The following is a 26,474-nucleotide window of genomic DNA, read 5'->3' on the forward strand; positions in this document are numbered from 1 at the left end:
ATAATATTTCGCATTAAATTGTAAAGAAATTATGATGCTCACACCCATTTCTTTTAAAGGGACAGTGAACCCCAAATATAAAATTAGCCTATATTTGACATCCTCCAGCCGCCCCCAGGTGTATATTAATAGTCTTCTTTGAGCGAATTGTTGAGTTATATTGAATTATTATCTCTTCCCGGCTTGGTAATTGCAATGGATTGAGACCCAGTTTCATATTCTCTATATTCTCTAACTTTTCTGGTAGTTTTTATTTAATTGACAAATCATAGATGTTCTTCCCGAGCAACCCAGAAAAGTCTCAAGACAGAAAGCCTTCAGACAGCAGTCTGATTCAAACAATATGCTTTTGTTTTACACATTCATAAATATTTACATACTGTACCTACATCAACAATGTTTTTGTAATTAGCATTAAGTGAATGATCACGACTGAAAGACAGCACTTTACTGTATTTTAACTGGGAGCAGCGTGCAGCTAAAGTTACAATTTATCGGCTATAATGCCTGATTTAGTTATCGGACCGATAACATTAAAAATGACCATTTATTGGCCGATAATTTATAGTGCATCCCTAACAACGATACATTTGTGAACAAAAACTATTATTTGAGCCAATTTAGTCACATTTGGATGTAAACAAGATTATCGCTCAAAAGGACCGCATTCAGGTTCAATGAGTCTCATCTTTTGAATCTAATTGGTTCTAGTGGTTACAAAACCAATGAGATTCCAACTGTGATATTCGTAGCGCTGTGAAACACCGATGCACTCACAGTTTCCATCTCATTGGTCATTGGTTGATATATGCAGTTTTTTTTGGAGTGGGTCACTGGGTCTCTATTCACTTGGATTACAAAGCACGGACCAGCCAGGATTTAGGTTATTATTACTTCAAATATGTTCTCGGGAAGACAGGACAGCATGTGATGGAGTTAATAATGGCAAAAATATCACTCTTGAGTGAACTGTTCCATTAAGTTAAGCTTCATAGGTTTACATAAATGTGTGACTTGCAATTCCCAAATATGTTGAATAATTACTCCATCTTTAAAGACGGGGTAACGATCTATTTCATGCTTTCTAACTTCTTTACACTGTTGAATGTGCTGGCGTCTCAAGCTTAAATGGATACTTTACTAGCAAATCAACATTTCCCCATGTTTTACTCACCCCCTCAAAGCATCCTAACTGAATATGGTTTTCTTCTTGAAAAATAACGCAGTCGGAGTTATATTACCACGTATAAATTTACTTCCAAGCGGTAGTGAATGGGTGTTGATTTTTTGAAGCTCCAACAAGTGCATCCATTGATCAAAACAGTGCTAAGCACGGCTCCGTGGTCCTAACAAAGGTCTTCTGAAGCGAATCGATGCTTTTAAGATAATTTTATCAAGCAGTCCTTGGTCGATGGATGCACTTTTTGGAGCTTCAAATCGGCAATCGGTGCATCATGTAAACCACACGAAGGGATAACGCAATGATGTATTGTGTGCTCTTGCTGTAGTTCTGCACGCCTCCAGCAGCTCGTCTTTTTCCGGAAATAATCGCACAGCTGCATCTCTCTTTTATACATTTGATCTCTTCGAAGATACGAAGTGTGTAATACTACTCTATAGGTACTCAAGATTAATATGAGATTGGCAGAAACTGCGTGTGTTACCTCATCTTTAAATCACATAAAAGAGGAACTTTAAACCATACACGGTTGAGGATGCTGGTAATGTGCAAAATATATTACCTGATGGTTTGTTGTAAGGAAGACAATGTTTATTGTGGACAGATTTATGATGGGGAAACAGCAGATCCATTTCCTCTTCAACTTCATGAGCGTTATTGATTCACAGACAGGGTTATGATTGAAGCCTGGAGCACTGGGACTTATCTAAAGTTGAAATCTCTCCATTGGGAATTATCCGTGTTATTAAGAAGAAGAAATGATGTAAGCACTTGACTGTAACACAATATTACAACATCATATACAATAAAAGTCTAATCTCAAGTAATATTTACAAAACATTTGTGGCCAAATGGCTGGATTTGGTCTTGTATTTCCACCCCAATAATACTTCATCATCCTGATCGTATTTGATCTGTTGGTGGATTTGTAAAACCTGTGTTTACCTTCACGACTGACATTGCATTGAACTATGTATTTGTTTCTTGTATTGTCAAGTTATCAAGTCACTCAAAAATTCCTTTGATTCTGTCATTAAGTGAGAAGTTAAAGTCGAGTATGCGTTGACAAAGGTGAACACTTTCTCCTGTGGTCACATAGGAAACATCACTATGGATGGTCAACCTCAGCAAAAGTACACTGTGGTGTAGGACCTTAAAATGTTTTATATGTATTTGATATGCTCTGTGTTTGGAGTTGGCGTTGAAAACCTTCGTGGTTTTGCTCTCTGCATTCCCGATTACGTTGAGGATTTCCTTTGAAAACAAATCTTAATTCTACACAATACAATGACTTAGTAGAGCATTGTGTTGTAGATTTTGGCCACGATTCTATAATCCTTGGCCAATACCTGTAGCCTTTGATCAATAGCCGATCTTTACGGTAACCATTGCAATAAAACATTTCCTCCGATAAAATTCTTCCAGTATCCAAAACTTTTGAGACTCTTTTCGCACAAGCCATGTCGTACAACTCTGGACAGGTCGTCTTTCGGGTATCTGTCTTTACTTTCATACAGTTTGACATAAATGACAACCGAGATACTACAGAGTATGACTTTTAGAATAAAATGTAGAGAAACGTATGGAAAACAACAAGATTATTTTTGCTAACAATGGCTGATAAATCATATATCCACTTTCTGATTAAGAATATATGGTTTGGTTTCTAAGCTTTTTGATACTTACTCATCAGTTTACAGGGAATGTTCACTGAAAATTTCTGTCATGAATGACTCAACCTCAAGTTGTTCCAAGCCTTTAAACTTTATACGTTGTTCTGTTTATCACAAAGGACAATAGTTGGAAGAATGTTAGCAACTGTGATTTCTGGGGCACCATTGACTACCATTAAAATGGTTGTCAAAGTCACCCCAGAACTGTTTGTTTTCTAACATGCTTTAATATTTTTATACTTAATATTCTTAAAATATTTTACTTTGTGATGTTCAACAGAACAAAACGATCACACAATTATTATTTGTGTGAAATTTCATTTTTTGATTGAACCATCCCTTTAAGTTTTACTTAACATGCCCTTTGTATTTGATAACTTATCACACATAGAGGGAATTTACATTACATAAAACAAAAGCGAAAACATACAACCATCACATAACTACAGCAGTAAAAACACGAATCATAAAATATTCTACCACAGTACTTTTTGTGAGATCACCTGCATGAGGTATTTTAATATTTGTATATGTTTTCTGCTCCAATTAAAGCCCCCAACACAAGCCCCTATCCGCGCATTAAATTCCCATATTAAACTGGTTGTATCACTTCGATCTCCATGTGCTTTTTTTTAAGCTTGAACTTCTGCTTGTTTGGAAATTCACACTTCTGTATTGCATACACATATAAATGCAGGTCGGGTCCAAACATCTTCAGTGAAAGGGAAGAAAGTCACAGCTCAGAAGGTAAGTCTAGTAATAGGTGCCATTCACATCTGGACAAATTATATGTTTATTATCTTTATACTGAGTGAATTATTTGTACTTATATTTTAATGGAATTCAATTAATATCATATATATATATATATATATATATATATATATATATATATTGAAAAATGTTTATGTTTTATTTTAATATTTCCTGTTTTGAGTAGCTAACATAAAAAAATTTAAAATACACAAATGTTGAAATAAATTGGGCTGTCGAACAATTAATCGCATCCAGAATAAGTTTGTTTTAACATAATATATGCCTGTGTACTGTGCATATTAATTTAGTATTTATAAAAACGTACACGTACATGAATAAATGTTCAGGAAATATTTACATGTATTAATAAATATTTGCCCATAATTTAAATGATGTGTAAATGTTTATGCATTTGTATATTTTCTTACATGTATGCATGCATGTGTATGTTTACAAAATGAATATGCACACGTTTATATATAACGTGAACACAAACTTTTATTCTGTATCCGATTAATCATTTGACAGCCCTAATAAAAAAAACATATTTTATGTTTTATGAACCAACACAATGTATACTCACTATGTACATATTAAAAATCATCGTAACCTCATTTGATGTATTTCTTCAGATGAACAAGATTGTCTTTCTTATTCTTCAAACTGTCCTTCAATTGGCAAGCGGCACTTCCCTGAGGGTCATAAAGCCAAATGGTGAGTACTGTTTAAATAACTTGTAACCATTGAAAGCTGGTCTCCTCCGTAGCTTTAATCTCAAAAACAAGGAGTACAAAACTAAACACAGCTCTAGTCAAAGCCTGCACATGGTGAAGCTTGACAGGACAGCCAAAGAAAAGAATCTTGGGCATACCTGGCTTTTCATTGCAATACAATATAACTGGTTATTAATGAGAGACATATGACATGTGTCCCTGTTGAGTGACAGCTCTGTCCTCTGATACTGTAGTTCTGGCTCTGGAGGTGACGGATCCGTCCAGCTCGGAGGTTTCGCTGCATTGTGGAGAGCAGATCGAGCTGGAGGACATTCACTGGAAGAGGAATGGGGAAAGCATTCCCGAGAGAGGAAACCTGGTGTCTGTTACCATAGACGGGCTACGCGGAGGAAACTTCACGTGCCACAAACCAAACGGGGAGCTCCTGAATTACACGCTGCTGCTGGTCCATCCAGTCCAGTTTCCCAGAGGTGGAATTCTTACACAGTCAGATGATAGAGGTACACTTGAAGAAGTTTCCCAAAGTACAATGAATTTTAACATGTAAAGAAAAGAGAAAAATAAGGACAATACGTGTAAAAAATGCTTTTTATTTCTCTAATTTTGATGCTGGGATTAAATAACTCGACATTGCATTTCCGACTAGAATTTGTAACTTGCACTGCAAAGAACTACAGCGGACGTTTTCGTTGCTCTTGGAAATGGCATCAGGAACGCAACCAAAGAGCCGTTGAATATTTCTCTGCAATCCGGTAAAGATTATTATTGATTATTCTGGTCATTCTGGATTTAACAGTTAAAGGGATCATTCACCAAAAAACTTAAATTCTGTCATCATTCACTCGACGTCTTGTCATTTCCAACCGTTATTTCTTCCTCGGAACACAAAATATGATATTTTGAAGAAAGTTGGTAATGGAATGGCAATATCTTCTTTTGTGTCCTGCGGAAGAAAGACATTTAAACAGGTTTGACAAGAGGGTGAGTTTGTATTTTTAGGTGAAAGATAACTTTAATAAGTAGTTCACTTCTATTGACTTTCAATTGTCATTTTTATTCCTACTATGGAAAGTCAATGGGGTTTTATTTAAAAGTGAATTTTAATAGGCTCATGTTAGATAAACCTTTGGCTTTATGCAGAAACTCCAGTGTACTGAACTGCACTCTGGATGCTGATATCTCTGGGGCGACTTGTATTGACATGAATTACTGTCCATACTCGGAGGAGTCCAGGAGCATCAATCTCACCCTGCTGGTCAGAAATCTGTACAGATTAGAGGAGCATCACAGGAGATTTCTCATCAGAGACATTGGTAAGGGCTCGTGGCGCCGCCTGCTGGCCAACACACCAACTATAACAGCAAATGTACTAGTTTGTAAAGTTGTGTATTGTCATAAGTATTTGTGCACTTACTCCAAGCATAAAAATCTTAATATTAATCGTGGTAGATAGTTTACTCAGCGATCATGAATAAAAAATGATACGTTATTTTATTACACTTTACTAAAAACTTCTAAAGCATTTCTATTAATTGAAGTCACATAAAACCTCATGCCAAATATTATTTAAAAACAAAATAAACATTTGGCATAGAAATAATTTACAAAAAACTAATAAATGGCAAAAGTGCATGTTAAAATGTCATGAAAACGTCATTTAAAATATGAAACAAAACAAAACTACAATATCTCAACCCACGTGGCCTTCTTTCTTATTAAGGATCAAAAGAGAAGGAATCTTGAAGTATTTTAATGTTTTTCTTCATACCAAACATTATATTAAACTACATTATATAAGCTTTATTATAGTTACACGTTTTATCCAAAGCGACTTACAAGTAGGAGAGCATATAAACATTTTGTCAACTCGCTAAACATTACCGTTATCTTACAAGGCCATGCTACTCGGAGGATTAAAGCAATGGAGAGGATGAACAACAGGATTTGTATGATATGAACATCGATAACTCAATTCTAATCTCATATTTACAGTTAAACCAGATAAAGTGACCATCAGCAAGATTAAAGATGATGCCTTTGAGTGGCGTGCCCCCGAGACATGGAGTTTCCCCTGCAGTTTCTTCCCTCTCTCCTATGAGGTGAAAGTGATCCCTAACAACCACAACTGTAACTTTACTGGAAACCGTGTTGACGTAAGCCACTTTGCACACGTTACTTCACACATGTACCACACTTTTCAATGCACTCTTGTTATTTCGATTGCAAAATGATATATATACAGTAAAACAGACCAAAAATTGTTGATTCCTGACAATTCATAGCAAAGTGAAACCAATCAGACGCATCACACGGTGTACACGAGGAAGGCATATACATTTTGCGTCCGGGCTCAGGATCCGTTTACTAAAAGGGCCTGGAGTGACTGGAGTCATCACCATCAGTGAGTATGAATAAATCAATAAACTGTATAGAAATATGGAGCATTGCATTCATGTTGGTTCCTTTGTGTAACAGGAAAAAACACCGGCACAGCTCAAATCAATAAAGAGTGAGTTATTAACGCCGTTTTAATGATGACAATATTGACCGAATTCTTAGATTTTCATTCAAGTGTTTTTCATAGTTGTCTTTTTGTTTGTGTGATGAATGCAGGTTTGCTCAGGGCAACACACGTCTGCTCGATGCCGCTGGCATCTGCTTTCAATTTCAAACAATTATGTTATTTATATTTTTGAAATATTATTATTCACTATTGTATGTGTGCAATCATTTTGTGGATCAATAAACATGTTTAGTTTGGCTTTGGTCTGGAAAGCTTCTTTGTGCCATACAGTACATTTATATAATGAATGTGAAAGGTTTGTCGAATGCTTTTTGGGTCACTTTAGGCATCTGCAATGGTTGGGTAATATATAGAGTACATATCAAATGATTGTACCAAATAAAACAATATAAAATACAATTTAAAAGATGAAATGTGTGAACTTTAGCCAGTCTTTTCTGTCTCAGCGTGTTGCATCTACTGCACACAGGCTTAAAAAAAACTTATTAACAATGATAATAAATATATCATTATTTATTATGTCCTTGATATGACTTGTGTATGCATACTCGCCTTCATAGATGCCACACAGACGCAAATTAAAACAGATTTCTATTATTAAACAGAGACAACTTAAAAAAGACGTTTATAAAAGTTCTATTAACCTTTTTATGTGTACATTTTAAATGCTACACACACGGTGTAATGTGGAATTTTATCAAACGGACACGAAACTATTGTAAAACCAACTTAGTTTAATTTACATTTAGATTACATACATAAATTCAGTTTGCACATTTGAATACTGGATGAAATGTAGTTATACAAAATGCAATACCGGTCACATGACTGAGTACCTAGTTTGATAATGCAATTAAACACATCCCTCTAAATCAATGTTCTATAAGGTAAGTTAGGTGGTATATCAATGAGAACTTGTTATATACCGTTTGACAAAATCATATCGACTCATTAAATGTCAGGACAGCTTTAGCGAATGCAAGCAGTACACACTACATCCGGTACATCCTCGTATAAAAAAAACAAAACATGCATGTAAATACAACAACTGTCCATCGTTATTCACTTGGGCTATAGTTTGCTCTGATGACAAACCTGTGATTTCTAAACCTCTCTTGCTGTTTGCATGAACCGAATCTTTTGGAACTTCCATTCAGATTTATGCAGTCAGTCCTGAAATATCGCTTCTTACACGGGGACCAGCCACACAGATTCAACTTTCCCTTTGGAGTACCATTCAAACCTGTAAGGGGTATCTAAACATAAACCTATGAAAGAGTGCAACTTAGATATTTTACACTATACACTTTTCTAGATTTATATGTGCATCGTATTCTTTTTCGATCAGATATTAACAAGGTGAGGCATTTCATATTAACGTCTAAGTATGACATAAATCAGAAGACGAAATGTGCGTTTCAGGCAGGAATTGAGGTATCGAGGACCATCATGCTTGCACTCGATGCTGTTGTTGGTTGAATGCCTTTGACTGTAGATGTAAACCTTTTTGTTATTTTGAGTAGAAGTGCTAGAATCTCCAGTAGATAGCGACTATAAAGAGCGATATGATGGGCAATGCAAGATACAGAGAACAATAAGCAGATCTGTCTGTTTGGTGGGGCTTCTGGCACCAAGCCGTTTCTCAATGAATGATCATGGCTTCTCCTCAGTGTTGACGGTGTCATTGATTCTGTTTCTTTGACAGGTACCTGTTTATAAAAGACAAAAATTATCTATGTTAATACGACAACTAACGCTGTTTGAACAGATGCCACTTTCCTCCAATTTGTCAAAAGCTATTTTACGCAAATTTGGACGCTCTATGGCCGTATGCGAGTTGTATAAAGATCATCATCAGATCAATCTCTCTGCATCCTTCATTTCTTACATTCCATGTATAACTGAAAGATAATAACTCGCATAGTAAGTACAGTTGTCTTTTTAACCTCACCTTTCCCAGTGCTTGTGGTTGAGACCTGAGAAGTCGTCCATTTTAGAGATTTCCTTCAGGTAGAGTGACAGCTTATAGAGCTCTTTGTCCTTCTCACGGTTCATGTGAGCCTTCATGAAAGGTCTAATCTAAGAACAAGACGTGGGGAAGAAAAAACTCTTCAACCGTTCATGATGAGGTTTGTTACATCATGCGTCGCACATGTATTAGTCAGTCAAATGAAATGAATTCTGTTTAAAGTCAAAATGTGTTATTTTTGCACCAACAGCGTAACCGAACAGACCGTAATATTTTATTTTGTACGATCAGGTTTGTCGAAACACTTCCCGGTCTAGAGATAGTCCCACCCCAGACATGCACTAGTGGTTAACCCAATGTTAGTTTCTTGAGCTGGCTGGTATGCTTATAACTGAATCAGCATATTAAAGGTACTATATTAAATTTACTCATCCTCATGTCACCCCAGATGTATAATAAATTTCTTCTGAAGGAAATAATAGGTGTGTACGAAAATGATTAATACTTCTGATATTTGGAAGAATGCTTGAGTTCTTGGCCACCATTGACCACCATAGTGGCAAAAAAGGTCTTTGTTCTGTTGAACACAAAAGAAGATATTTTGAAGAATGTAGGGCAGCAAACAGATCTGGGGCACTTTTTCCTACTATGGATGTCAACGGTGGTCAAGAATTGTTTGGTTACAAGCATTCTTTTAAATATCAACAAAGATATGCATACCGATTTGGACTCTAAATGATAACAGATTTTTTGTTTTTGGGTTAACAATTCCTTTAAATAAAACATGAATCAATAAAGTAACAGCAATTTTATATACAAATATAATAAGTCATATACACTCGGGATAGCATATGAGTAATTCCTTTTCAATGTTGGGGTGAAATATTTCTTTAATCTACTATAGGATAAAGTCTTAAAATGTAGTTTCAGCTAAACTAAATGACACACTATTTCTACATCTGACGCCTTCGGCATACCTTCAGTCCGTTCTGTGGATTCATGAGGAAGTTTCTGCCGATATCATCAAACATGATTGTATTCTTCCTGTTGTAGAACTCGCCATATTTACCCCATATAACTCCCAAAGGCTTGACCTGAAATATAATGCGCACATTACACACTGAAGCTGAACAGAGAGAAATGTTTAATTTTGTGATTTGAACGCGTGGTCACCTCTACGACTCCTCGCTTGGGCGTGTGCACAGTGATCATGGCTGAACTGTCCAGCATGAAGGTGACCTTGTAATTTGGATTGTCCGTCACTCCAAGCTCCTATAACACCATAGATACAATATAGATATAACGTCGTGACATAACACTTATGGGAAATCAAAACAAAGTACGACTGTGAAAGGACACAAACATTATCAAGGACCTACTTTCATTTTAGCATCAATCCACTTCATACTTGTTGCAGCTAAAAAGAAAAGAACGGAAAGATGAAGGTCGCTTTGATCATGCTTAAATGAGTCTAAAATGCTTGAATGCCGAGAGGGATACTTACACCAGATAACAATATCATAGTCTTCATATGCCGACGTAAGAAACTCGTGTAAGTACGGTCTCATCAACTCTTGGCCTGTCTCTGCACATGACTTATGATCTACATGAGAAAGTTTGCAGTGAAATTGTTTAAATACTAAGCAGAACATAACACACTGAGGTTTCTTTCAGCATTAAAGGAACGCACCACCCAAAATAATGTGTTTACGGATGTCTTACCAAAAAGCGTATAGTCAACATCTAGCACAAGTAATCTTTTTTCTGGTCTTGGAGGATTCAACTCCTCAACTTTGTAATCTTTTACTCGCCGAGCTATCTTGGCCAAATTCTCCTCTCTGTATAAAAGACAAACTTAATTTTATATAGAGGTTTAAATAACTCTTTGTTTTAACATGCAAGCTGATGGAACGATAGAATATTACATCATATTGTGACAATAAATGTGATGATAATTGGTTTTCACTGGCCTGTTTTCAACCTCGGTTACTTCCTCTTCTATGTCAAAGTCATTGACCACATCATCATTTTCTGGAGGAGGGGCCAAGACATCTTCCTACAGAAAGGTGTTTCATTGAACAAACAATCAAATCTATTCAGAATTTAGGCGATCTTTACTATGTTCGCTTGTGTTGGGAATGTAGCCAAATAGTAGCGTAATTAAAGCCCAATCTACGCGATATCAGCAAAAACATAACATGATATGCATTAAATATAACAATTTGAATTCATTATAGAGTCCTCAAAAACCCACCAGACTTTCCTCTCTAGTGCCCATCATCATAATCTTGGTATTGGGCTTTAACTTCAAGTCACCCAGCTTGACATCATCATCTGCTGGTTTACCTAATGAGTGACAAAATGAGAGTCAACTAGGGGACACCTGAAAATATATAACAAATTACACTTGATCCACAAAGCAAAATCCGTATCAGAAATGTTTTAACTGGTTAAAACTTTATTTTCACTTTAAGGCGTATCGTTTGTCATCCCGCGTCTGTTCCCACCTTTCACTTTCAGCCCCAAGAGCTTCTGTCGTTCCGGGAGAACCCCTGTGAGAGATTTAATGGACTGTTTCAGATCTAACACCGTGTCCTCTTCAGACAGAGTGTTAATGGAGTACTCCTGTCCGCCCCACTTGATGATCACTGACACAGACATACTGAAGGACAGAGTGTGAAAGACGGATCTCAGTTAATCTCTGTCATCTGATTTACACCGTGAAAGCAGATTTTGAACAATAAATCCACTTTATTTGACTGTAGTGTCATAGTACAACTGCCCCTCCTAAAGTGCTGTTTTATGGTTTCCTTTATAAGTGAAAAGCACATTTTGGTGCACAACAAATTTTGGAACATGATCCTGACATCCCATATTACCTTGGCAACGCTACACCAGCAGCAGACGTATGATTTAAACGAGTCCACTGTCAATAAACAAAAGAATGAATCACGTGGCCTGCAAAAGAGAGACAAATAACATCCACAGTCTCAACCGACGTACATAGTATATATAAAAAGCACGTTCTCTTTGTAACTAGCGACTTGTCGAACGAGGTAACAGACACAAGGACGCCCCTTTGTCAATCGAACACCATTTAAATGATGTATGGTTCATTTGACTCTCTTCTAATTCTTGATGTCAAACATCTTTAACGGGAAATACATATTTTAACTGGCGTACTGCATCGGGAAAAGGCTTGAACTAGCTACTAGCTCGTGCTGTGTGTTAAACTCATTTGGTTGCATCCAATGCACTTTTGAGGTGTGATCTGATTATAACAGCAAGCGTGACATTAACGCAAACATAAACGGATTGTTCTTATTCCTACAGGCTATAAAACCCCAACGAAATAAAAAGACGCGTGTGCGTGTGTGTTTCTCACTTACATAAGATCCAGTTCATTCAAAGCTCAAGCAGGTACCACTATTTGCTGCTATTCTTCTCTCGGTTCATAACGGACTGGACGATGCACTCACCGCCACCTGCTGGTCGGGCGAAGAGACGCCAACGCACCAATTTTTCTTTCTTTCTTCGCGTTTTTTACTCGATCGCAAATGTATCACAAATGTCGCGCGTATTTACACCGTTAGATTTACATCTATTGTACGTGAGATCAAAAACGATTTCGGTCCGGACGTTTTCCGCCGAGGCTGCGAGCGGAAGTGACGTCCCGGAGCTTTTTTTCCCACGCAGAGCAAGTGAGAGATTTCAGACCGTCTCCGTGTCTGTTTTTATCTCCTTTGTCGAGGAAACTATGGAGGGTCCCGCGTCCGAGTACACGTCTCGACTCCAGCGACAGGTCAGCTAGGCGTTTACACGTTACAAAACGACGAAGCTTAAAAGTTGTGTTCACGCGTAACTGACATGTGCTGCGTCTGGTGTTCTGACGTAAGCGACCGGACGCGTCTCCTCCTGCAGGGCTGACAGTGGTCAGTTTAGTTTATATAAATCAAATTCGCTATCTGACGGGTGCGTATGTGGTGTTATCTTTAGATAGTTATGAAAGGGATACTGGGGTGGTTTCTGATAAAGTGCATCTGTCAACATGAATCACATGGCTCCTTTCAATCGTCTTAAAAGAAAGAAAATAAATCTCCTTCTCGGACAAAGTGAAACTAAAACTTTCCCTGTCAGAATGAAAGTAGTGTCACACTTGACTTTGGAGAACTTGCCGAATCAATATCTGATAACAGAGATCATGTGACACACGCAAGGTGGATATTTTATGACTCTTTGATCTTTGTCCTCTTATTGCTACGCAGGAAAAAGACATAAAGTTGCTTCAAGATGAAATAGAGAGACTGAAAAACCCGCAGGAGCTAAACTTCTCATCTTCACACCTGGAGGAGTTGACGGAGGAGAATATCCGTCTGAAGTACCGCCTCAACATCCTTAAAAAAGCAAGTGAACTTGTCATTCTGCATACTTGAGCTTTTATGAAATGCTTGCTATAATAACTTTGTGGTGTATGAAGAATTTTGACGTTTTGTGTAAAGGGTTCTGTCATAAGTCTTTATCAAAGGCATTTACCTGACGTCCACCTTTGTTAGAAATGTGTTTTTGTTCTACAAAGACTCATTTGACTATTTCTTATAGCTGTTTATCTTCCTTAATGGTTGAGAAGCATTAGAAATGAACACCTTTGAGCTTTGTGAATGCCGAACGGTCCGTCTGTGTGTTTTCAGGACATCAACCTGTAAGCATATGTATATATAAATAATAATATTGTAACTCTTCATTAAGTTACATTGGCTCGCTATAGTCGTCATCATCATCTTCGTCATCATCTTCTTCCGCTTATCCGGCGCCGGGTCGCGGGGGCAGCAGTCTAAGCAGAGATGCCCAGACATCAATCACCCTAGACACTTCCTCTAGCTCTTCCGGGGGGACACCGAGGCGTTCCCAGGCCAGCTTGTCCTTTCGGTCATGACCCAAAGCTCATGTCCATAGATGAGAGTAGGAACGTAGATTGACCGGTAAATCGAGAGCTTCTCCTTGCGGCTCAGCTCTTTCTTCACCACGACAGACCGGTGTCTCCCTATAGTCGCTCGCATTAAATAACCTACAAGACCACCACTGGTTCGGCACCCCCATATCTTCACTCGCTAATACAGACTTGTGTACCCGACAGATCCCTGCTATCCGCAACGAGCGACGTCTTGTAGTGCCATCCCAAAAATGGAAGAAATCACTCTCACACACCTTCTCTGAATCCGTTTCCCTTTTGCCAACTGCTACAAGATCAGCAGATTTAGCCGTCTTTAAGAACTGTCTGAAAACACATCTCTTCCGTCAGCACCTGATCTCTTTTCTACTCGTTCTATCCTAAAACAAATCCTTAGCTTTGCATACTATGGTAGGCTATATGAGACCAGTTTTATTGCACTTATGCTTTTTGTTGTCTTTACGTTATGCCAATTGCTTCAATGGTTTACCTCATTTGTAAGTCGCTTTGGATTAATGTAAAATTTAATTCCTCTTTTTATGGCCTCTTTAAATGCGTCTATGAAATTCTTCGCCGAATATTTTATTAAACTAAGTATTAAAGCTGTTGTTAAAGTGGTTTCCTCTGCCTCTCAGAGTTTACAGGAAGAGATGAGCCAAAACGGCAAGACTATGTTGAACATCAACCAGCGCTTGCAGCAGATCTTTGGGGAAGCCATCATCACCGCCTATCCTGACCTGGAGAACCCTCCGCTGGCGGTCACCCCCAACCAGCAGGCAAAGTTTGGGGATTACCAGTGTAACAGTGCCATGGCAATGGCTCAGGTCAGCATCAATTGATAAAAAAAAATCCTTTACTGAAATTTACACCATTTCAAACCAATGTTTTCCATTAAGTATGTAATTACATTTTGGAGAACTTTTACAATGAACATTGACCAGGATCTGTTTAACTCCATAAAGTTGACTGAAAAACAATACAAGCGCAACAAATGAGTTATATTCAATATATGATGCTCATATCCCATGAATAGCTTTGTGTAAAAAATCACATCATTGATGCTGAAGGATCTTGTGTGTCTTCAAAAAGTGACATGCCTGCTTGACATAAAAGTGTTTTTGTTATTTTTAAGGCTAAACAGACATGGTCACTATGAACTGTTGTAAGGAAAAAGCAAATGAGTTAGATATTAATATTATTTATTTACTGTCGATATAAACCGTGACCATGGTGCATTTTATACTTGAAGATGATGAAAGGGAAGGGTCAGAAGATCAGCCCCAGAGAGATAGCAGAGAAGATTGTGCATAACATTCCTCACAATGAGTTGATTGAGAAAACAGAAATATCAGGACCAGGTTTGTTTATACATTTATCTTTTGATGTATTCATTTGTCCCAATTAAACAATATCTTCATTAAACAAGCACACTTTGGATTGCAGGGTTCATTAACGTTCACATCAAGAGGATGTTCGTCTCTAAACTTCTCTCAAATCTGCTCGTGAATGGCGCCCAGCCACCTCCTCTTGCGAAGAAAAAGAAGGTCGAATTTAGTTTATTCTGACATAAGATACCAACATAGTGCTTGAAACGTTCATTCAAGGCTCAATCACTTTCCCTGGCGTTTCTCAGGTCGTTGTGGATTTCTCCTCGCCTAACATCGCCAAAGAGATGCATGTCGGCCATCTGCGGTCCACCATTATAGGAGAAAGCATGTGTCGACTCTTTGAGTTCCTGGGTTATGAAGTGCTAAGGTTGGTTTGTGGAAGCTATAGAGAGTAAAAATACATTTAATGCATAAAGCTTAAAAAAAACTATTATCAACATTTATTACCAAAACATTTTACTTCATAGTTCCTGCACAACCTTGACACCACCAACAATCCACCATTTAGAAAAGTCACTTAGTGCTTAACTAGTACTTAACTGAAAGTGCAGTGTTTATATTTCTGATAAGTAAACACAATAAAACACACAGATACCTAGACTTATTTCATCATCTACCCTCAAAACACATTAGGACGCTCTCTTGTTTTTCACTTTTGACCTTGTGTCTGTCAGGTTGAACCATGTTGGAGATTGGGGGACACAGTTCGGGATGCTCATTGCTCATTTGCAAGACAAATTCCCAAATTATCTCACTGTTTCCCCACCCATCGGCGACCTACAGGCCTTTTACAAAGTGAGTATCTGTAGCCTCTTGTTTATTTTAGGTGAATGCTCATTTTATCACGACGCAGGTTGTATTCAAGCTCGCATTGCTCCATTCCTCCTCTCTCTCCCCACTAACTTCCCATCTCTTCTTTACGGTCTTTGTCATCATAAAGCCAAACAAACTGCAAGAATCAGCTTTTTTCTTGCAGATCCGCTCAAAAACTTTGTGAACTATTTATTTGATGTGATGCATTTGACGTTTTCTTTATTGCTTGTAAAGCCGTTTTGCTTACACAACAGAATAGTTTGCCAAGCTGCTGTTTCACAATGAAATAAATGCGGTTTGAAAACTTGAACCATCACTTTTTGCATAGTTTCTTATATTGTGATGTTAACATGATAAGCAGCTGGGGAAGGCCTTCCCCTAAGGTCTCTTGTTCTGGTTTTATAAGTGCTAAGAGCCCCCTTTAATGCCTTTATTCTGTCTTTTACATCAGGAGTCCAAGAAGAGGTTCGATGAGGACGAGGAGTTCAAGAAGAGAGCGTATCAGTGTGTGGTAAAACTCCAGAGCAAAGAGCCAGATTTCCTCAAAGGCTGGAACCTCATCTGTGACGTTTCCCGTAAAGGTACATGTGTGCCATACCGAGAATGCCATTTTTACTGTCATACAGCTGTCTCTGGTAGAACAAAGCCTTGTTTGCGTTTGACACATTTACTCTAGCGCGATCTCCCGCAGATGGTGCATATGCCCTGTGGCGCTCCGCTGGCATTTATGTGTGTTAATAGTAGTGCACAGAAAATCAGCAAATGAAACCTCACGGTAGTATCTTACTGAACTTGACTCTTAACCAAGTATAATATTCATCCGTTATTTACTAGCACTTATTTATGTGGGACATGGACAAAGCAACAGAAATATCTTGCATCTGGATCTAGATGTTGTCTTATTTCTTGGACCTTTTATTAATAGTATCAAATGAAATTATGTTTATGCAATCATGAAAACAATTCAGGTTTGACACATGCGTTGCGAGTATTCAATGCAGCACACCAAACCATAAAAAATAGTTCTTGATGATCTATTACAATGTTATGAAATAAATCAATAATGCTATCAGTCAAGTTCTATTATTTATTTTCTCATTTGTTGCCTGATGAGTCCCACTTAAAATAAAAGCATATGGAGGCAATGTTTAACTAGTGTTAAATTATGTTGTATTGTCAACCCGATACTGGTGCTGAATTTTTATATGCTAGTTTTAACATGATATCAATAATTATAGTGAAATGGTTATTAATATCACGGTTATTATCAATGCCGGCATATTGTGACACCCTAAGTTATGACAAAATTATAATCATAATTATTTTGCCCATTGTTGAGATCAGGATTGTTAAAGTGGCTGTAACTCGGACATGTTAATCTCGAGTACTTACAGAACAGTATCGCACCCTTCCTTACATTTATAAAAGACAGATACAGCTGTACGTTTATTGCAAAAACAAACAACGTCCTGCATGCCTGGGGTTGGGGGTGGAACTGAAGCATGAAGCATCCATTACTAACAAATCAGACATATGACTCCGTTTGTCCAGCATCTCTTAGCGCCGGGACCGCTCCATCTATCAGTTTCAAACGATCTCCAAATCCAGCGTTATATCCACTGTTTACATAACAGTCATCACCCAAATACAGTGAACGAACAAAGCCAACTGAACTTCGCAAACACGGGGCTCTCTCTCTTGCTCCAGCTGGTTGACGTGTGCATGTGTTCCTTCTCCCGCTCTCCCTGGTTGAGGCGTGGGTTTGCTCCTTCTTCTCGCTCTAGCGGGTTGATGCGTGGACATTCTTTTCCAGGAGAAATGTCCAATAAGGGATTAAAAAAAGTTCTTTCCGAAACCCATACGAATGCTGGGGGAGTGTATCGAGCACAGGAATACTACATCATACGTCCAACTCGCTTTTTGACAAGTTGACCAGGTCAAGCATGAGAAGCCAGCACACGTTTTAACGTAAGTCAGAATGTACGAAACACGGTTGCACATCCCCTTTAAACATGATGAATTGACAAATTACTCTTGTCAATTTATCACCGAATTCAACATATTACAAATTAAAAATAAATGTAAAAATAGCTAAAACACAGTATACATACATTCAAATTAATAATAAATGCGTATAAAACGAAAGGAAACGATAATTGTTTTACCTCGATTCTGTTGTTTTCACAATTATTGAAAGCCAAAACTCAAATTGAAAATCGATTATGATTCATTTATGTAGCATCCCTACAATATCTGACTGCCACTGTAGTGTAATGTCTGTAGGGGTCAGTATATCACAGCACATTAGCAGTGAACCAACGTACCGCAACAATGGACATAACTTGAAAGCTGTTAGACACAGATAAACCAAACACGAACGAAAAAGCTGACACATTTCTCACTCATCTCTCCTCATCCATGCATTTCAGGGTCATTAAACTGCAGTCCTGTGGGATAAAGTTGGAAGAAACTCCACAGTACAGTAGTCCTCCAGGACTTTAAACTTTCAATTAGTTTTAGCATTTCAGCTCTGAAGGGCACATACGCCCCCCGGCGTCTCTCATTGATGCGTCTGTTTACCCCGACACCCCGTGTGCGCTTTGCACCAGGCCCTAATGTTATAGCATCTACCTTACAGCCCTTCATCAGAGTCGTCTTTCTCTAGCGTTGATCATCTAATGAAGGTCAATTAGCGTGTTTAGTCGGTCTTTTCTGCTGATGTCGACCAATCAGAGTCTGCTAAATCAGGAAAGCGCCTGTTTGGTTTGATTTCCCTGCGGTGCGGCTCTCGTAATTAAACAGTTTTGTCCCTTCCGCTTCTGTCCGCCTTGCTGACGCAGAGTTTCAGAAGGTCTACGACTGCCTGGGTATCCGCATCGAGGAGCGAGGAGAGTCTTATTACCAGGACTTGATGACAGCCGTGGTGAAGGAGTTTGAAGGAAAAGGTGAGTTGTTTGAGAAAAACTCTTTTGCTTTAATCAAGAACACAGGGTCAGCTGTTGCCTAATGGTTAGAGCGTTGGGCTTGTGATCAGAAGGTTGCCGGTTCTAATCTCAGTGCCAGCAGGTCAAAACTACTTGTAAGTCGCTTTGGATAAAAGCGTCTGCCAAATGAATAAATGTAAAGTAGTCATCTGAAAATCTCATCAAACATACATTTAACATACAATTCTTTATTCTGTACATACAGTATCTAAATGCACTTATCCAGCAGGGGGCAGTGTTGATTTGGGATGGATCCTATGCTTCTACTGTTCTTCTCTCACCTGCCCTATCAATCCTTCTGTCCCTCCACAGGCCTGGTGGAGATGGACGAGGGCAGGAAGATAGTGTTTGCTCCGGGCCAGTCCGTTCCGCTGACAATTGTCAAATCGGATGGAGGTTACACTTACGATACGTCTGATCTGGCAGCCATTCGGCAGCGGCTGTTTGACGAGAAAGCTGACATTATTATCTACGTGACTGACAGTGGCCAGGTGTGTATATAGAGGTCTGATGTAGTCACCAGTGTCCGCACCAAAGGGGTGACGGACGCAGGGCAAGACTTCAGACATACCCCAGAATTCAAACGTCTCAATGTATACATTTGTATAAGAGACTTCTAGTGTCTTTAAATATGAATGCGGTCGAGGTCAGGAACTCAGTATGCTCGTGGCTTTATAAACACCTGTTTAATAATATAAAGATAAATATTTCCAGGGCTAATATTGAAGAGTTATTTAGACACCATCAAGATTCCTCAATTGGGCAAAATGTAAATACTAATGGACTTGCTGTGTCGGATCAGTTTTTTATAATTTTATAATAACAAGTAAAAATTAATTTACTTTTACATTGACTACTTTGATGCTTTAGATTTTTATTCTAAGTCATAAATTGGTAATGTGTGTTTATTGCTGTAAATTATGATTTCAAGATTATTAGAGAGTTTTCTATTTAGAATATGATAATAACTTAAATCAATTATTTTCTTGGCTCTATTTTTATTATTGTCTGGTTTATTGTCGCCGTGAGGACAGTCTATAGGCTGTACATATAATGTTAACATATATATATATATTAATTTATTATATATTCATTGTAAATCTACGTATATGTTCTGTTCCGGCAGTCATCACACTTTCAGATAATCTTCGCTGCCGCTCAGATGATCGGCTGGTACCACCCTGAGGTCACACGGGTGGAACACGCAGGCTTCGGTGTTGTGCTCGGGGAGGACAAGTAAGAGCACCCTGTTGCGTACTGCATTGACTACACCTATTGTAGTAACCAGTGAGTTAAGAGTGTTTGTTTCATTTTCATCTCAGGAAAAAGTTTAAGACTCGTTCAGGAGACACGGTTCGACTAATGGATCTTCTAGAGGAGGGTCTGAAAAGGTCCATGGACAAGCTAAAAGACAAGGAGAGAGATAAGGTGAGCCCCTTTAAAACGGCACTTTTAACCCTAAAGGAATAGTACTGTCATCATTTACTCACCCTTATTGTCATTTGAAACCTTTGACTTTCTCTTCTGCTGAACACAAAAGAAGATATTTTGAAGAATGTCGGTACCCATTGACTTGCTATCTACACAATAGAAGTAATGCTTTAACCATCCAATTTCCCTCAGATCTTTCACTCAGGAATCTCGGATGATTTCTCTCACAAACAGCACAGAGCATTCTGACTAGGGCTGGCTATCGATTCTCATGTTCCGATCGATTCCGATTCACAAGCTCTCAATTCGATTCTCGATTCAAGTCGCTGATTATAGATTTAATACAAAACCTGTAGACGCCATATGACCCCTTCATGCAATGAATGAACGACATGCTCCCTGTTGTAACATCCACCCTTTGTAAAACGAACGGTGACATCTAGAGGAGAGAAGTTGCAATAACATTCACATTAATGTATGTTTAGTGCTTGCGGAAATATGAAAGAAAACAAATCCATTCACAGCTTTTGAGAATCGATGTATAATCGGCAGCATTTTAAAACTCGATTAATCGATTTTCCGATTGTTTTTGCCACCCCCGGATCTGACATTGATAAAAGTTTGAGGAAGACAGATACCATGTTTGTAGATTCAAGCAGGCGGAGTTAATGTGTTGTGATGTTCAGATGTCCACGAATGTCACTCTCTTGAAGTTAAGGAGCATTTCAGAGATATTATTATTTGATGGAGTTAGCAAATATAAAATGGGTCCATTTCCCTTAAGTGATGCTGACTTGGATGTTTTGCTAAGCGCCTTGTTTGTCAGGCACGGCGATGGTTACATATGCTGCTTCAAATTAGGCAGAAAAGTTGGCAGGCGCTTTAATCGCGTAATGCTTCTTCGGGCGTGAGCAGTTCTGCAAGAGATGTAGGACAAATCCAACACTGAGATGTTCGTTTCAAAGTACACTGCGTTTTGGTTATCTCTCAATTCTTCTTTAAATGGAGGCAAACCGAGGACTTCATGTAACCGAATTGAACCACAAAAAATCATCTTTTAATTGTAGAGTAATGGTTGCCATGGAAACCTAAAGGCTTATTGTATGTGTGTTGCAGGTGTTGACCACGGAAGAGCTGGTGAAGGCTCAGCGTGCCGTAGCGTTTGGTTGCATCAAGTACGCGGACCTTTCGCACAACCGCATCAACGATTACGTCTTTTCATTTGACAAGATGCTGGACGACAGGGGAAACACTGCGGCCTATCTCCTCTACGCCTTCACACGCATCAGGTGAGTCCTCGGAGGATCGAGAGCGGCATTCATGTCAGTTAAGCCCTGCTAGATGTTCACCCGGATCAAGTAAGTCCAATAAGGGTAGATATCTGAAACCGCTTCGGATGAAACCTTCAGGGGATTGAGATCTTCAGCCTCATCAAATGAGCTGTGTAGGGTTTGATATCCGGGCAATGATTCGGGCAAAACTTTCTGAGGTTTGATATTTTCACTCGTTTCAGGTGAAGCATACACAGCAAACATGGAACGTTCCTAAAAGTGATCAAAATCAGCAGTGCCATTTCTTTAAATAACTTTTTCAGTTAAACAGTTTAAAAGCCAAGTTTTTTTTATTTTCTATGTTGTTTTAAAGGTTAATGAGTAATCGTGTTATCTCAAAATTGGTCAAAATAATCGCGATTATGATTTGTGTCATAATCGAGCAGCCCCAGTTTGACATCCTCACCCATTCTAGTCTTCCTAGCCAACATGTAACGTTCTCTTAAAGATAAATCATTTGCTTAAGTCATTCCTGCAACAATGTACTAAAATCATAATAAACACATTGTTAATAAACATTCTAACAACATTAGTTAAACGTTTAAAACTTTCAGAAATAACATTTTCTTGTCATGAGAATGTTAGAACATTTTTCTTAGAAGAACATAAAAGAGCATTTTATATATGTTATGTCATTGCTAAATGTTCTAAAAACATTAAATGTTACTTAATCGTTTAAAACTTTCAGGTATAACATTTTCAAAGCGTTATGGGAATGTTTTTTGGGTACTGAGGTTGTTCAAACCTCAACAGACTTCACCTGAACCAGATGATGTCTTTAACTGTTTCCGGTGAAGTCTGTTGAGGTTTGATGTCTTTACCCGTTTCAAATGAAGCACACTGAGGGTTTGATATGGGGTTTCCTCTTCTGGGTAATAATATCTTCGAATGGATGCTGTGCTGGAAATGGAGGCGCAATTGATTTCCACTTGGGTGGGAAACGGCTCACCAACACTGCTGAATGGCCTCGGTCCAGTTGATCGCTCTCACGGGCTGTTGATCTTTTGTTCCTTCGGCAGTATGCGTGTGCGCTGCTGTGTGGATTTTGAATGTGCGCTTGGACTTTGCGCGTTTGAGTGCACATGAATGAATGCGCGCATCGGCTGTGCAGACAGTCTGTGTCTTTCTGTCTGAAATGCATGTGTTGTGCTTGTGTGTTTGAGAGATATCGCTCAATCCTAGCCGGAGTGGATGCTCGGCACGAGTGGTCCGCTTTACTGACTCTTTATCACCTTGTGTTCTGTCAGTGTTTGGTCTTTTACTTCAGTAGAGCTGTTGACCCGATGTCAGGAGCTCTGGGTATCGACGTCCTCTCCAGTTTCACGGCTCTCGTGCTTATGGAGAGCCTGTTCCTGTCTTTTAATGGGCTGTTCAAAACAATTGGTAACAGAATATCCTATTTAGAGGGAAGCAAATGTGGAGCCAGTAAGAGGAGCAGTAGCCAAAAATGTTAATTGTCCATGGCAACAGTTGGTGGGGATTTCAGCTTTTAATTTCTCAGAATGCATCCAATCCAATCTGATCCTCACATTTCCAGAAAGGATTTCATCTATTTTTGTTACATGTTGTTCTTGAGTGTTTTGACCGCTTGCGTAAATGCAACTTCTCTGTTTCTTCTGTCTTCGGTTCAAATGGTTAGTGCGCTGCATTTTGAAGTCTTCAAATACTAAACAATGTTCGGCTGCACGATTAAAAGTAATACTTACCGAGAACAGTTGTGAATCAAAAGTCTTCAAACTAATTCTTTCCTTCCGCTTGGCACATCAAGCAAGCATCGTGGTTTTCATATCACGGTAGTCTCTGTACCTTATATCACGATTCCTTTTATCACGATGTTGGATTTAGTTACAAAACAGTTTAAAAAACTTCAGTTCGTCCTCTTAATAATATGCTTTTTTTCTAAAAACTGCTTATTCAAAAAGCCAAAACACCTTCAATATTTAAAGAAAATAATCTATATTTATTATTTTATATGTATATAATTATGAATAAAGAACAATGTGCAAAGTTACTAACTATTTCAAACAGACTTCAATGCAACCGGACACTGTAAAGAACAAAATTAAAGAATCATTACATTTTCAACTAATTATTTCTGGGTTGGCATGTTTCAGGCTGGATAAAAATGTGAAATATTTGACCTCAGTTTTCCTCAAACATGAAAGTAAAGCAAAATAAAAGCATTGATTTTCTTTGCTTCTGGCTGTAAGTATAAATGAAACTTTTTCAGCACATTCATCCTACACTCAATATGAACCAGTTGATGGAAAAGAAAGCAAATGTGCATTCTTGAGATCATAACAATTCTGATAATAAACTACTTCTACTTATTTACGGTATTCTGAACCAAGCACGATAACAATATTATTTGTGTTCATTATCAAAATATACCGTTCGTTGTTGAGTGCCGGCACATGCATACCCTGTTGTTTTTCACATGTCTCGTTGACGGGCAATATCTCTCGTAAAGCATCTCTATGCACCTCCAGGTCTATAGCCAGACTGGCAAACATCCAGGAGGACGCCCTGCGTAGAGCAGCCGAGACCACAGAGGTCTTGTTGGATCACGAGAAGGAATGGAAGCTTGGTAAATGCATCCTGCGCTTCCCCGAGATCCTGCAAAAGATCACAGACGACCTTCTGCTTCACACACTGTGCGACTACCTCTACGAGCTGGCCACCACCTTCACAGAGTTCTACGACAACTGCTACTGTGTGGAGAAAGACCGGCAGACAGGTGAGTTCCACATCACATAACTGACCAGAGATGAACCGTTCCAGCACAGTGAAAAGCCGACTGAGGAATTTCACCTTAATACCAGAGAAGGAAAACATGGCAGAGTGCCTGAAACCTTAAATAGTCATGAGGTTCTTGTGGTTTTATTCAGAGAATGTGGTTTTTGCTTCATACCAGATGGAGCAGAATGAGTCCAAAACGGTATTTAGTTTGTTCCCGCAAGATGCTCAAAATGACTGAAAAGTTGCTAAATTCAAGTGTTATCATTTAGATGCATGTCGGCTTTGTTTGGGGTTGTTTTTACGACGTGTATTAGCCAATAACAGTGGTTTATTTGAACAGGGAGAGCTAATCTAGGACGATATTAGATGGAAAATCCCTCAGCTGTTTTTCCTCATTTGATTCCCTTTATTAGGAACTGGTTAGGGTGAAGCGACTGTCCCTTGAATTATGCAGCTTCTTTAGACTATTTAATGTAGGCTAATGAAATTGAGTTTTACTGAAGAAATCGAAAACACTCGTCTTTGGGGGTTTGGTTTTCATGTTGGCACATAAATAAACAGTGATTTTGTGAAATTATGTGTGGAATACTTTTCAAACAATACTAGTCTACCATTGTTCGAGCAAACACGTAGCCCTGACCCACGCTCAGTTTTTGGGGAAGTTAAATCTGACACACAGCAACTTTTTTTGAATGATGTTAAAGACATTTTAAGAAAAGTCATTGGATTACACGAAAGAGCCGCTTTCACCCCTCTGCATCTTTCTTCTCAGGGGAAGTTGTCAAAGTCAACATGTGGCGGATGCTCCTCTGTGAAGCCACAGCAGCTGTGATGGCCAAAGGCTTTGACATTCTGGGTATCAATCCAGTTGAGAGGATGTAAACTGGTCAGCCTTTTCCTCCCCTGAACAGAAGACCTTTTTCCAAAACATCATGTCCCAATGGATTTTTATGGTATATCAAATAAAACTCATGTGACTGACCATAAACATTTTGGTTTTGTGTTCATTTTCCCCCTCACATACATGTCTGTTCATCCATCTGGACCTTGAAGAATCACCAGAAAGTCAAAACTACTGTACTGTAGTTTCCATCGGGCCCTTTTTCTTTCTAAAATTAGCCTGAATATAGGTTTACTTCTTCTCAGACGATAAGCTTTAGGTCACCTGAAGCTTTTACAATGCTAACCTATTTGACGTTTGGTTGTTTGATTTTCCAATATGCATAATATATTGTTCTCTCTTGAATTGAAGTGCAATAAATCAATTTCCTAATATGTTTTCTATTCACTGGGTATTTTGGAATCTGGTTCTCATTTAGCTAGAGGCTTTCAGTGAATTATTCAGAGATAGTAACTTGTTTCATTTAGGGGTTTTAATAGAGTTCAGTGTTTGTCTTGCTCTTGCCAACAGGATTAAATGAATTGGGGTTGATAAATGCAGCATCCACGCCTGATAATCTGTATGAAGATTAAGTTAAATTATCTAGTTCACTCACTGGGTCACTGCTTATTTACTCATTGCATGCTGGGTAACTGGGTATTCTGCTATAATTTTAGGTCTGGGATATATATGGCCACTTAATTACTTGCCTGAGTCCAGGTACATCCATTAGCACATTCTAACCTGTTCAAGGCGAAGCATTCTTACTTAATGTACTTTTTTCATTAAGACTTTATGGACCAAACCGAGATCCTAAAACATTGTTCGTTCTTATATCTGCAATTCATAACGTTTGCCTCTCTATCGCCACCTCTGTTGGAATTCTAAAATTGCAGGGTTGAAGTGAAATGACGCCATGATGTTTATGTTAAGACATAAACTGCATCCAGCATTGTCTTTTCCAGTTGTTCTCAAGCGTTTTAATTGCGAGGCCCTCCCTCTGTGGGGTGCATCCCTTTGTGTCCCCCCCATATAAGGATAATCTTAAACGTAGAATTTAGATTTCGTAAGCATTTGTTCAAAAACATACAATTATACAGTGCTTGAACATCCGTTCTTTTGGT

At 38.5% G+C, this 26,474-nt stretch overlaps 3 protein-coding genes across 8 annotated transcripts; 2 read left to right on the top strand and 1 right to left on the bottom strand.

Annotated features, from left to right (window-relative positions):
• Nucleotides 1–3,575: 3,575 nt before the first annotated feature.
• On the top strand, nt 3,576–7,243 carry il12bb (interleukin 12B, b). 2 transcript variants are annotated; one of them, XM_079486074.1, is made up of 9 exons: nt 3,576–3,600; nt 4,242–4,323; nt 4,577–4,843; nt 4,990–5,095; nt 5,484–5,656; nt 6,336–6,496; nt 6,626–6,744; nt 6,819–6,852; nt 6,957–7,243. In XM_079486074.1, the coding sequence occupies exons 2-8, from the start codon at nt 4,242–4,244 to the stop codon at nt 6,847–6,849; spliced, it is 939 nt and encodes a 312-aa protein (XP_079342200.1). In that variant the 5' UTR covers nt 3,576–3,600; the 3' UTR covers nt 6,850–6,852; nt 6,957–7,243. The 2 variants fall into 2 exon arrangements, with proteins under 2 accessions (XP_079342200.1, XP_079342201.1); XM_079486075.1 differs by having other exon boundaries at nt 6,928–7,103.
• A 326-nt stretch (nt 7,244–7,569) lies between these two features.
• On the bottom strand, nt 7,570–12,539 carry ublcp1 (ubiquitin-like domain containing CTD phosphatase 1). 4 transcript variants are annotated; one of them, XM_079486543.1, is made up of 12 exons: nt 12,226–12,495; nt 11,716–11,762; nt 11,344–11,498; nt 11,091–11,182; nt 10,807–10,892; nt 10,559–10,674; nt 10,341–10,439; nt 10,216–10,253; nt 10,010–10,108; nt 9,814–9,930; nt 8,819–8,946; nt 7,570–8,576 (listed from the first exon to the last, which is right to left on the bottom strand). In XM_079486543.1, the coding sequence occupies exons 3-12, from the start codon at nt 11,495–11,497 to the stop codon at nt 8,549–8,551; spliced, it is 957 nt and encodes a 318-aa protein (XP_079342669.1). In that variant the 5' UTR covers nt 11,498; nt 11,716–11,762; nt 12,226–12,495; the 3' UTR covers nt 7,570–8,548. The 4 variants fall into 4 exon arrangements, with proteins under 4 accessions (XP_079342669.1, XP_079342668.1, XP_079342671.1 ...); XM_079486542.1 differs by having other exon boundaries at nt 7,583–8,576; nt 11,716–11,794; nt 12,226–12,539; XM_079486545.1 differs by having other exon boundaries at nt 7,583–8,576; nt 10,807–10,888; nt 11,096–11,182; nt 11,716–11,794; nt 12,226–12,340.
• On the top strand, nt 12,517–25,742 carry rars1 (arginyl-tRNA synthetase 1). 2 transcript variants are annotated; one of them, XM_079486541.1, is made up of 15 exons: nt 12,517–12,638; nt 13,102–13,239; nt 14,420–14,608; nt 15,034–15,142; nt 15,228–15,328; nt 15,418–15,539; nt 15,847–15,967; nt 16,437–16,566; nt 18,826–18,930; nt 19,282–19,460; nt 20,096–20,205; nt 20,292–20,397; nt 21,517–21,689; nt 24,221–24,468; nt 25,243–25,742. In XM_079486541.1, exons 1-15 carry the CDS (start codon nt 12,594–12,596, stop codon nt 25,350–25,352), a joined length of 1,986 nt encoding a protein of 661 aa, XP_079342667.1. In that variant the 5' UTR covers nt 12,517–12,593; the 3' UTR covers nt 25,353–25,742. The 2 variants fall into 2 exon arrangements, with proteins under 2 accessions (XP_079342667.1, XP_079342666.1); XM_079486540.1 differs by having other exon boundaries at nt 12,525–12,768; nt 25,243–25,741.
• Nucleotides 25,743–26,474: the final 732 nt, after the last annotated feature.

This window comes from Barbatula barbatula (assembly GCF_947034865.1).
Source record: "Barbatula barbatula genome assembly, chromosome: 22".
Taxonomy (NCBI): Eukaryota; Metazoa; Chordata; class Actinopteri; order Cypriniformes; family Nemacheilidae; genus Barbatula; species Barbatula barbatula.